Source organism: Neophocaena asiaeorientalis, unplaced genomic scaffold (genome assembly GCF_003031525.2).
Source record: "Neophocaena asiaeorientalis asiaeorientalis breed wild unplaced genomic scaffold, Neophocaena_asiaeorientalis_V1.1 scaffold45, whole genome shotgun sequence".
Taxonomy (NCBI): Eukaryota; Metazoa; Chordata; class Mammalia; order Artiodactyla; family Phocoenidae; genus Neophocaena; species Neophocaena asiaeorientalis.
The window spans coordinates 10,793,163-10,804,679 of record NW_020174642.1 but is presented as its reverse complement, the minus strand read 5'-3'; the positions used below and the strand labels follow the sequence as shown (position 1 = coordinate 10,804,679).

The 11,517-nt window shown below is 55.9% G+C and overlaps 1 protein-coding gene across 1 annotated transcript in view; it reads left to right on the top strand.

Moving 5' to 3' along the window:
• CBS (cystathionine beta-synthase) overlaps positions 1–10,788 on the top strand; it is a 26,926-nt gene extending 16,138 nt beyond the window's left edge. The window contains exons 12-16 of the mRNA XM_024758444.1: positions 2,944–3,021; positions 3,183–3,317; positions 4,029–4,137; positions 7,932–8,016; positions 9,930–10,788. Coding sequence (XP_024614212.1) covers positions 2,944–3,021; positions 3,183–3,317; positions 4,029–4,137; positions 7,932–8,016; positions 9,930–10,075 — 553 coding nt within the window. The 3' untranslated portion in view covers positions 10,076–10,788. The remainder of the gene's footprint in view (positions 1–2,943; positions 3,022–3,182; positions 3,318–4,028; positions 4,138–7,931; positions 8,017–9,929) is intronic.
• The last annotated feature ends 729 nt before the right edge of the window (positions 10,789–11,517 follow it).

The window sequence follows — 11,517 nt, the reverse complement described above, 5'->3', positions numbered from 1 at the left end:
TCAGGGAGCCTGATTCCTCCAGCTCCTTTTTTCGTTCTCAAGATTGCTTTGGCTATTCGGGGTCTTTTGTGTTTCCATACAAATTGTGAGATTTTTTGTTCTAGTTCTGTGAAAAATGCCATTCGTAGTTTGATAGGGATTTCACTGAATCTGTAGATTGCTTTGGGTAGTAAAGTCATTTTCACAGTGTTCATTCTTTCAATCCAAGAATATGGTATATCTCCCCATCTGTTTTATCTTTAATTTCTTTCATCAGTGGCTTATAGTTTTCTGCATACAGGTCTTTTGTCTCCTTAGGTAGGTTTATTCCTAGGTATTTTATTCTTTTTGTTGCAATGGTAAACGGGAGTGTTGCCTTAGTTTCTCTTTCAGATTTTTCATCATTAGTGTATAGGAATGCAAGAGATTTCTGTGCATTAATTTTGTATCCTGCTACTTTACCAGATTCATTGATTAGCGCTAGTAGTTTTCTGGTAGCATCTTTAGGATTCCCTATGTATAGTATCATGTCATCTGTAAACAATGACAGTTTTACTTCCTCTTTTCTGATTTGGATTCCTTTTCTTTCTTTTTCGTCTCTGATTGCTGTGGCTAAAACTTCCAAAACTATGTTGAATAATAGTAGTGAGAGTGGGGCAACCTTGTCTTCTTCCTGATCTTAGTGGAAATGGTTTCAGTTTTTCACCATTGAGAATGATGTTGGCCGTGGGTTTGTCATATATGGCCTTCATTATGTTGAGGAAAGTTCCCTCTATGCCCACTTTCTGCAGGGTTTTTTATCATAAATGGGTGTTGAATTTTGTCGAAAGCTTTCTCTGCATCTATTGAGATGATCATATTTTTTTTTTTTTTTTTTTTTTTTTTGTGGTATGTGGGCCTCTCACCGCCACAGCCCCTCCTGTTGTGGAGCAGAGGCTCCGGACACGCAGGCCCAGCAGCCATGGCCCACGGGCCCAGCCACTCCGTGGCATGTGGGCTCCTCCCGGACCGGGGCACGAACCCATGTCCCCTGCATCGACAGGCAGGCTCTCAACCACTGCGCCACCAGGGAAGCCCCGTTCTTTTTTCTTTATTCTGCTCTGCAGTAGTTATTTCCACTATTTTATCTTCCAGGTCACTTATCCGTTCTTCTGCTTCAGTTATTCTGTTTTTCAGTTATTGATTACTTCTAGAGAATTTTTAATTTCATTTATTGTGTTGTTTATCATTGCTTGCTCTTTAGTTCTTCTAGGTCCTTATTAATCATTTCTTGTATTTTCTCCATTCTATTTCCAAGATTTTGGATCATCTTTACTATCATTATTCTGAATTCTTCTTCAGGTAGACCGCCCATTTCCTCTTCATTTGTTTGGTCTGGTGGGTTTTTACCTTGTTCCTTCATCTGCTGCGTATTTCTCTGTCTTCTCATTTTGCTTAACTTACTGTGTTTGGGGTCTCCTTTTCACAGGCTGCAGGTTTGTAGTTCCCGTTGTTTTTGGTGTCTGCCCCAGTAGATAAGGTTGGTTCAGTGGGTCATGTAGGCTTCGTGGTGGAGGGGACTGGTGCCTGTGTTCTGGTGGATGAGGCTGGATCTTGTCTTTCTGGTGGGCCAGACTGCCTCTGGTGGTGTGTTTCGGGGTGTCTGTTAACTTATGATTTTAGGCAGCCTCTCTGCTAATGGGTGCAGTTGTGTTCCTGTGTTGCTAGTTGTTTGGTATGTGGTGTCCAGCACTGGAGCTTGCTGGCCGTTGGGTGGAGCTGTGTCTTAGTTTTGAGATGGGGATCTCTGGGAGAGCTCTTACCGATTGATATTACGAGGGTCTCTGATGGACCACTGTTCTGAACTTGGTTCTCCCACCTCAGAGGCTCAGGCCTGACACCCGGCCGGAGCACCGAGACCCTGTCAGCCACATGGCTGGTGAGGGTCAACAACTCTGCTTTGCCCTCTGGGCTTCAGTTTCCTCACCCCTAAACTGAAGTCACTCTGGGCTTTCAGCGGGTCTTCCCTCCAAGCCTGCCCCTGTAGCTCCAGGCCTAAGCAGCTGTTTGTCAGCTGCTTTCTCATCTGCCCTTTTAGGGCAGGTCTCTGGCAGACCCCAAGGCCTGGTCTGGTGTCCTCTGACCCCAGGTGGGATGGGGTCCCTCATCCCCCTCTGCCAGAGCAGACATGAGGACAGCCAGGGAAGAGGCCACCCAGGAGCCCCGAGGGGACATGACGGCACAGGATCCGGGACAGAACTGTTACCCACCTGGGTTCTTGGACTCTTTAATCAATAGAAATTAATAAGAGGCCAGACAAGAAATTCAGGCAAGGCTTTATTGGGACTCATTCTGTAGCAGGCGGGAGTGGAAACAAGTAACAGCTTCCCTTGCTCTCTCGCTGAGGAGGGGGTGAGCTGGTCCCTTAAGTGGGGTGAGGGTAGGGGTGGGTCCAGGGGTCAGGAGGGGTGGCTTAGGTGGTCTGCCCACCCCTTTGTGGTACTGTGTACATGGGGCATTTGCAGGACCCTGCTTTTGCTCCCAGCAACTCAGAAGTGGCAGTTGGGATTTTGGTTTTTTTCTATCTTGTTTTGTCCTTAATTTGCCCCAGCTGTGCTGTGCATGCAGTTATTTTTAGTCCCTTATAGTCCCTTTGTATCTGTTGCTTGAGAAGACGTTTGTCCAGGTGCAAGCACTGCAGAAAAGGGTCCCAGGTCCCAGTCCCAGCGTACCACAGAACCTTCTGCTGTGCTCTGAGCTCATTCAGCCCTGGTTGACCAGATGCCCCCGTCGACCACAGTTCCCTAGGGGGTCTTCTGGAATATGGCTCTCAGGCCTCTTCGCAGAGCCTCCAGCCAGCCCCTTTGGGGTCTCTGCTGGACCGTGGGGTCTGGGGAGGGATGCTGGGCCTTCTCTCTCTGAGAACCTCCACCCTCAGTGTGGGCAGAGGTGGTGGTGAGACCCTGGTGACTTGCGGTGCCGCAGGTCCAAGTTCCTGAGCGACAAGTGGATGCTGCAGAAGGGCTTCATGAAGGAGGAGGACCTCTTGGTGAAGAAGCCATGGTGAGGACGCCTCTGAGCAGAGATGTCTCCCCAACCACACGCGTGTGGCTCGGGACTTGCGTTCCTAGTACCCAGGGCACGTGTGCTGTCCTGCACCTGGCTGGGCGCCCCTGCGGTCTCCCTGTCCTGGACTCAGCCTCCCGCCCACCCTCTTCTTGCAGGTGGTGGCACCTCCGAGTTCAGGAGCTGAGCCTGTCGGCCCCGCTGACGGTGCTGCCCACGGTCACCTGTGAGCACACCATCGACATCCTCCGGGAGAAGGGCTTTGACCAGGCGCCCGTGGTGGACGAGTCGGGGTCAGTCTCAGCCTCCATCCAGAGCTCTGCCCTCAGAGGGCCCTGCTGGGCGCCTCCAGCCTGTGCTCCACGCTGCTCTGTGTCCGCGGTGCTGGACGGGGCAGCCCAGTGGACCCCACAGCTGGCCGGCTGACCTTGGTCACTTTGCACTCAGATGCTCAGAGTATTGGACGGCTGGTCCCTGAGCACCGGCCAGGATGGGGACTGCTTATATTAACCCTTTGGGCTTTAATGCCTTGGTCCCAGCCCATTGCACCCAGCCTGTGCACAGGAGGCCGGTGTAGGGTCCTGCCCTGGCTCTGGGCATGTGCCTGACAGTGGAAGGCCGTGACAGACGTGCCCTGGTGACAGTGACCCACCATCAGGGCTCTCCCGGGACTGTCCCAATTCTAGCACCGAAAGTCCCATGTCCCACGACACTGGCCAGCTGGTCACCCTTGACACCTGTCAGAATGGAGATGCCCAGAGGACTCACTGGTTTACCGTTGCCTGCACTGGACGGTCAGCTCCAAGGGCAGGGTGTTTGGTCACTGCTCGGCTCCTGCCACACAGAGACCCTGGGCAGATAGTGGTTGATTCTAAGAGGAGTTCTGGGTTTGACCCTGAGGGTGGCTGTGCTGGACTCTGCTGTCTTGGCAGGGGGTGGGGTGGGGTGTGGAGAGTGCGGGAGAGGCACCAGTGCTGACTCCTGCACCGCCTCCGCTTCCCCAGGGTGATCCTGGGGATGGTGACCCTGGGGAACATGCTGTCGTCCCTGCTCGCGGGGAAGGTTCAGCCTTCGGACCAAGTTCGAAAAGTCATCTACAAGCAGTTCAAACAGGTACGATCCTCGCGAGGCCTGAGAAGTCGGTGCTGAGACCAGCTCTGTCCCGGGAGGCGGGGCCACGCGTCCCTCGCCCCTGACCCTTGACACCACCCCAGATCCCATCAGACCCCTAAATCTGACAATTCGCCCCAGCTTCACAAAGCGAGAAGCCCCAGGTGGGGAAAGGCCAGCATTGGTGAGGGCTCAGCCACGCCCGTACTTTGGCAACGCCTGTGGTCACTGGCAAGCCCAGGGACCGTCATCCCAGCCGAGCCGGGCATCTGCCAGCATGACCATTCCCAGGGCACCGGGCCCTGATTTTGTCCTGTGCCCACCTCAGTTAAGACCACCTGGCGCGCCTAAGTACTTAATAAGAACTAGAACTTTCTGGGGGCTGAGCCGGGGCTGGTCAGACCCCGTGGTCATCCTGAGATGATGGCCACCCTGTGATGGGCCAGGGCAGAGCCGACTCTGCGTCCCCGAGGGTGCCTGGGGTCAGGGCAGCCCCTCTCCCTGGTCTCCTGGCATTCCGCAACCCCTTCCTTTCTCCTCGGACCCCCAGTGAGTGGGAGTGCTGGGTCGCTGGCTGTCTCCCGCTTGAAAGGCTAGCAGGTGGAGCCCAAATCTAGGAATGGATTTGATTTTCCTGTTTCCCCACCTCACACGTAGCCGAAATGTCACCAGCATCTGTGTGTTTCTCCCCATATCCACCCCGCTGCCATCGCCTCTAGCGTGGTCCCTGCACGGCCCCTCACTCCTGGCCCTAACTCTCTGCGGCTGGAGAGACCACAGGAGACGTGGGTGGGGTCTTGCCCCTTCCTGCCAAGCCCAGCCGGGAGGGTCCCGGCCCTGCGACCCCGGCTGCCTCCACTCCTGCCGTCCACCTGCCCTGGTTCTCAGACGGGCCGGTCCCTTCCTGCTGCCTTGGCACCGGCTGTCTCTCTCCTGCCCCCCACCCCCCCGTCCCCTCCTCTCGGCTTCTCTGACCCCCAGGCCCCGAGCACCTAGCACACGGGGTGTGTTCTTGGAGCACTTATTGCCCCCCAGTCTGGTGGAAGCTCCAAGAGGCTATCCTGGCCCCGTGGCCCCTGAGTGGGGAGCACAGGGCCCGGCGTCACATGCATGTGGGTGGCCAGCCAGGCTGAGCAGGGGTAACCTTTCCGCCCATGCCATTGCCCACCAGCATTTCTGGAAGTTTCTGCCCCTCCTCTTCCCTGCGTTGAGCTGAACATAGCGTGTCCCATTTGATGATTTTGAAATGAACACACACCCGCGACACCACAGTCAAGAGTGAGCGTATCCACCCCCTCCCCCACTTCTACCTCAGCTTCCTCTCCCCTCCCCGCACGTCTATCCTGTCCTGTAGACTGTGCGCCCTCCCCGGGCTCGTGCGCATATGCAGCCCCACCGTGTGTACCCTTGTCTGGCTTCTTTCATGCAGCAGAGTGGTTTGTGCTTTATTTTCTATAAAAATTAATTTTTTATTTTTGGCTGCGTTCAGTCCTCGTTGCTGCGCGCAGGCTTTCTCTAGTTGCGGCGAGCGGGGGCTACTCTTTGTTGCGGTGCGAGGGCTTCTCATTGCGGTGGCTTCTCTTGTTGCAGAGCACGGGCTCTAGGCGCGAGAGGGCTTCAGTAGTTGTGGCACACGGGCTCAGTAGTTGTGGCTCGCGGGCTCTAGAGCGCAGGCTCAGTAGTTGTGGCGCACGGGCTTAGTTGCTCCATGGCATGTGGGCTATTCCCGGACCAGGGCTCGAACCCGTGTCCCCGGCCTTGGCAGACGGATTCTTAACCACTGTGCCACCAGGGAAGCCCAGCAGAGTGTTTTGAGGTCCCTCCGAGGTGTGGTGTGCATGCTGTCCACCCCCTCCCGTGCCTGAGTCCAGTCCTGGTGTGTCTCTGGCCTCTCCTGCTGACTCTCTGCTGTGTGTGCCCTCCCCTCCCCCAGGGAAGAGCCGAGCGCTCTAATGTTACTGAGTCCAAGCTTGCTCTGCTCGCCGCACGACAGGCCAGTAGATCGGGAGACAAGGTGTCGAGGCTAGGAATACAACTTTATTTGGAAAGCCAGCAGACGGAGAAGATGGCAGACTGATGTCTCAAAGAACCGTCTTCCCGGGGTCTGGATGCCAGTTTCTTTCACAGAACGGAGAGGGGGAGGAGGTGGGGAAGTAAAGTAAAAAGGCCATAAGATACGCAAATGTCCCCTGGAATGGCCAGCCTCGGGGAGGGGCTGTGTTAGCTTCTTCTTTCTTGCAGCCATCCACGGGTGGGCAGGGTCAGGACGTTTCCCTGAACAAAGGCACTTGGGTTTAACATTTAGGCAGAAGGGTTCCCCGAGGCAGGCTGTCCTTTTAGCGAACAAAAGCAACGGGAAGCAAAGGTTAAAGTAAAAGAAACAGATGCAGCCTGTAGTCAGGATTGGCTCTTCCCTGTTCCACTAGGTCACCCCCCTTAGTGGCCGAGGCTGAACTCCAGCTGCAGCCTTCCCCCGAGGTGTAGCCGAGCCCAAGTTCCCTGGGCTCTAGTGCCATCCAGGCCCTCAGGGGTCTCGACGCCCTGCCACCGAGATGTTGGGTGGGGCCGTGTGTGCCTGCTCTGCTCCAGGAACCAAGCGGTGGGTGTAAGCGGACACAGGACGTCCTTCAGCAGGGTCCCCGGCATCCCTGGTGCAGACAGGGTCCCGAGGAGAATGCGGGGCCCTGAGGAAACCTGGGTGGGTCCTGTCTCCTGGGTACACCTTCCGCATCCAGGGCTGCCCCTTCCTGCCGCCACGGGGGTCTGGCCGCCGGCCGTGAGCAGCAGGGGGAGGTGCCCATGGAGCTGTGGCGCCCCCTTTCCGCCCTGTTCTCCCGGCGGAGAGGAGAAATCCTGACCCCCGTGGTCTACTGACCACGCCCAGCGTCTGACCTCGTAAAGGCAAGCATGGGGGAAGTTGCTTCCACAGCCCGGGGCCGCTGTGTTGTGTACCGCTCGGCCGCACTAGTGCTTGGCGGGCAGTGGTACCCAACCCTCCTTACACAGGTTAAGGCACTGCTGGCGCTTCTCCTCCCACCCCCGAGCTTGCGTCCTCTCCCAGGGGACTTGCCTCCGCTGCCAGAGCCGACCTAGAAGGGGTTCCAGTGGGGCTCACAGCTTTGGAGATCGCCTTGGGGTTTGAAAGATGGACCCAAGTGTCCTTGTTTTCTTTTTCTTGGAAGCTCTCATCGTGTGTCCACTGAGCAGATGGCCCAGAGTGGGCGCTCACGTTGCCCTCCCCTCACCAGGCCCTGTACCCCCGCCCCTCACCACGCCCTGTACTGTCACATCTTGCACTGATGTAGGATTTGTTCCGATGGATGGCGAATATTAACGCTGTTCGTAACTAAAGGCACTAGTTTACTGAGGGTTCAGTCTTTGGGTTCTATAGCTCTGTGGGTTTTGACAAATGTACAGTGACCTGTACCCATTAGAGCGTCACACACAGTAGTGTATGTGCCCCACGTGCCCTGGATCCCTGTACCCATTCCCCACCGCCTGAACCCTGCAACCGCCAATCTGACTAGTTTTGCCTTTTCCGGAAATTCATAGAGGTGGGATCATACTGTGGGAAGCCGTCCTGCTGGCTCTTTGCAGAGTGATACATACGGACTCTTCCAGGTCATCCAAGTGTCCTTTCACGTGTGTCAAGGCTCGTTCAGTCTCTAAGTCAGCAAGAGGCTCCAGAAGAACCTTCTGGAGGGACGCCGGCCCCTCCTGCTGCCTTGTGCTCCTTTCCTCGGGCTCCGGCCAAGCTGGGCTGCCCTGGCGAGCGCTGACCACGGCTTCCCTTCCAGATCCACCTGACGGACCCTCTGGGCAAGCTCTCGCACATCCTGGAGATGGACCACTTCGCCCTGGTGGTCCATGAGCAGATCCAGTGTAAGTGGGGCCCTCTGCGGGCTGTGGGTGGGGGCGTGAGCCCTGTGGGGTGCTGGCCGCCGGGCCCCCGGCCCAGGCTTGTGTGTGCGCTTTCCTGCCGTGAGCGCACAGGGCGCCTGGGAGCTGGAGAAGCTGATCCCCAGCCTTGGGTGCAGATCTCAGAGGGACCGCGCTGTGGGCCAACCTGGGTACCGGCTCGCGGTGAGATCACAGGGCTTTATAGCCTGCTCATAAAGCCCTTCCCGGACCTCCTGGCCGCATCTCTGGAGGCCCGGGATGTTATTCTGGTGCCGGGAGAGGACGAGGGTTATACAAATCCCGAGAATTGGGGCCAGTGCGGGGGGCCTTGGAGCCCGCCCTCCCGCCCGCCGAGGGCTGGTCCCGGGGCCTGGGCGCCCCCACCTAACCCTCTCCCATCCTCGGTTCCTCAGCGTGGGACCTGGCCTTGGGGGTGGGGGGGGACCTGCAGGTGTGTACGCCCCGCCCACCCCTCGAGCTGGGGAGCGGCACTGTGGTCAGCATCGCAGCCTCCAAGTGCCAAGGAGGGCGTCCAGGCCCCGGACCCCGAGTTTGGGTGGGAGGCTCCCCTTCTTGTGTCACACACTCGTGTTTGAACATCTACACACCCTGATGTGGGATCCGGTTTCAGGGTCTGTAAATAAAGTTTCCTTTGACACCGCCCTGTCAGAAAGCACGGTCAGCGGCCGCTTTCGTGCTGTGTGGGCGGAACTGAGGGGTCATAACAGAGACCCTACCGCCCTTTACAGAAAGTTTGCCCACCCAGCTCTGGCCAGTCTCCCGGGGGACCTGGAGACCGCTCTGACTGCCCGCCCCCGTGGGGCTCAGTGCTCCAAAGCTGCCCCTTTGCCTAGAAGCCCCTCATCTCTTCTGGGTGCCCCTTGCTTTTTCCTGAGGTGCTCCGAGCCGGCCAGTAGGGTGCCTGGCCTGTCTCCAGCAGCCCACCCTGTGTGACCTCTGCCCTCAAAGGCGTGAGGGACAGACAGGGAAGTGGGGTCTGGTGGAATGGGGTGCGACCTGGGCACTTGCCACTGGCTGCTGAGCTCTGCCCGGCCCGCTGTGTGCTTCACAACAGCTGTCGGTCAGGGTTCCCCGAAGAAACAGAACTAGTAGGATGTGTGCACACAGGGATTTGCTCTAAGGAATGGCTTATAGCCTGGCAAGTCCCAAGACCTGCGGGGCTAGTGGCCAGGTTCAAGGCCCCAAGAGTCGATGTTTCCGAGTCCAAAGCCGGACATTTCCATCTTACTCGCGTTGGGTCAGCCCGTTTGTTCTATTTGGGCCTTCAACTGACTGGATGAGGCCCACCCACACTGGGGAGTGCAATCTGCTTTACTAGGTCCATCCAAACGAGTTGATCTCATCCAAAGACACCCAGAATGTTCGCCCAGTATCGGGGCACTCCATGGCCCAGTCGAGTTGAAATGTAAAATTTACCGTCTCCATCACCCTCTCTGCCCTTGGGCGGCAGGGCAGGGGGCCAGCGGCCTGCATCCATTCTAAGCCTGAGAGAAAGGCATGGGTTTGAACACAGAACTGTAGGCCAGAGATGTGAGCCGGTGGTGTTGGGTGTGAGCAGGATTGGAATTTCATGCCACGACTCGGGCCTTGGGCACCAGGGGCGACCACCGGCTGTTCTGAATGAATGTGACACTCGGGCGTCCCTGGTGGGTGTGGCTCAGAGGGGTCAGGGCCCTGCTGTCTGCAGCTTCACCCAAGTGGCTTGTGTTGGGAGGGGACGGCGCTTGTGCTTGGGCTGCCGGGGCACACAGGTGCCTGTGGACACGGGGCATCCTCCCCGCACGCCCCCCGCCACCCTGTGCCCGGGGGTGTGGCCGCCTCAGATCCGCTCAGTATGAAGGCCCCTCTGAACCTGCGGCCTTGTCGCCCCTCAGACCACAGCCACGGGGAGTCCACTAAGAGGCAGATGGTGTTCGGAGTCGTCACTGCCATCGACTTGCTGAACTTCGTGGCCGCCCGCGAGCGGAACCAGAAGACAAACTCGGGAAGTGGAGGTGCCGGGGCCGCAGCCCAGCTCTGACTACCCCCCAGGGCCGTGTGGCTGTTCTCTTTTGCTTTCATAAACACTAAACAAACAAACACGTGATTTTTAGCCACCTGGCACTGGGCATCACTCTGTCACAGTGGGTTTCAAGGATGCTTACTGCTTAGCCCGGGCCCAGCAGAGATGTTATAGGTCCCCGTCATTAACACTTGGCCACCTAAATGAATCTATACATGATTTATTCGATTAGATGTGTTTTTCTTTAACTAACTTTCTCTTAAGATGTTTCGGCAAGCAAATCTTTTCAAAGAGAACTCAGCCAGGCGGATGGACCCCTGCCGTGACTGTGGTAGGGGGACTGAAGACAGAGGCCAGTGCCTTTCCCAGGAGTCCAGAGTGGGGAGCAGGGGAAAGGGACCCAGGAAGCGTGCGTCGGCGCTGTGGCCCTTCTCCCAGCAGCGTGGTCCACCTGGGGATGGGTTGGTTGGAGTGGCTTGAGCGTTTGGGGTTTTTTAATTGACGTGAAATCCACTTAACCTAAAATGATCAATTTTTCATGTGTAATTCAGTAGCGTTTATTAGAGGTCGTCCAGCCACCACCTCTGTCGAGTTCCAGACATTTCATCCCCTCCCCCATCAAGCAGTCACTCCCCTCTCCCCTCCGCTCCTGGCACCCACTACTCTGCCTTCCATCCCCATGGCTTTACCGTTTTGGATATTTCATATAAAAAGAATCATACAATCTGTGACCTCTCGTGTCTGGCTTATTTCACTTTGTCTGATGTTTCTGAGATTCATTCACGCTGCCGCACGAATCCGTGCTTCACTTTTGTGGCTGATCAGTACTCCTTATACGGACAGACCACGTTTCGTTTATCCATCATCAGTTGATGGACATTTGGGTTGTTTCCACTCTTGGGCTGCTGTGCCTAGTAGTGCCTTCGTGTACAGGCATTTGTTTGAACACCTGTGTTCAGTTCTTTTGGTTCTACACCCAGGACTGGAACTGCTGGGCCACGAGATAATTCTATGATGGATTTTTGGGGGAGCCACCAAACTGTGTCCCACAGTCGCACCATTTTACATCCCCACCAGCAGTGCATGAAGGTTCCAGTTGCTGCACATCCTCACCAACGCTTATCTTCTGCGTTTTGTTTTTTATAGCCACGATTGATAGTGGGTGTAAAGTGTTATCTCACTGTGGTTTTGATTTGCATTTCCCTAACGACTAATGATGTTGAGCATCTTTTTATGTGCTTGTTTGGTCATTTGTGTATCTTCTTTGGAGAAATGTCTATTCAAGTCCTTTTGCCCATTTTCAAATTGAGTTGTTTGCCTTTTGTTGTTCAGTCGTAGAAGTTCTTTATATATTCTGGATACCAGAGCCTTATCAGACACGTGATTTGCAAATATTTTCTCCCGTTCTGTGGGGTAGCTTTCCTCTTTCTTGATAATGACCTTTGGTGTACAACAGTGTT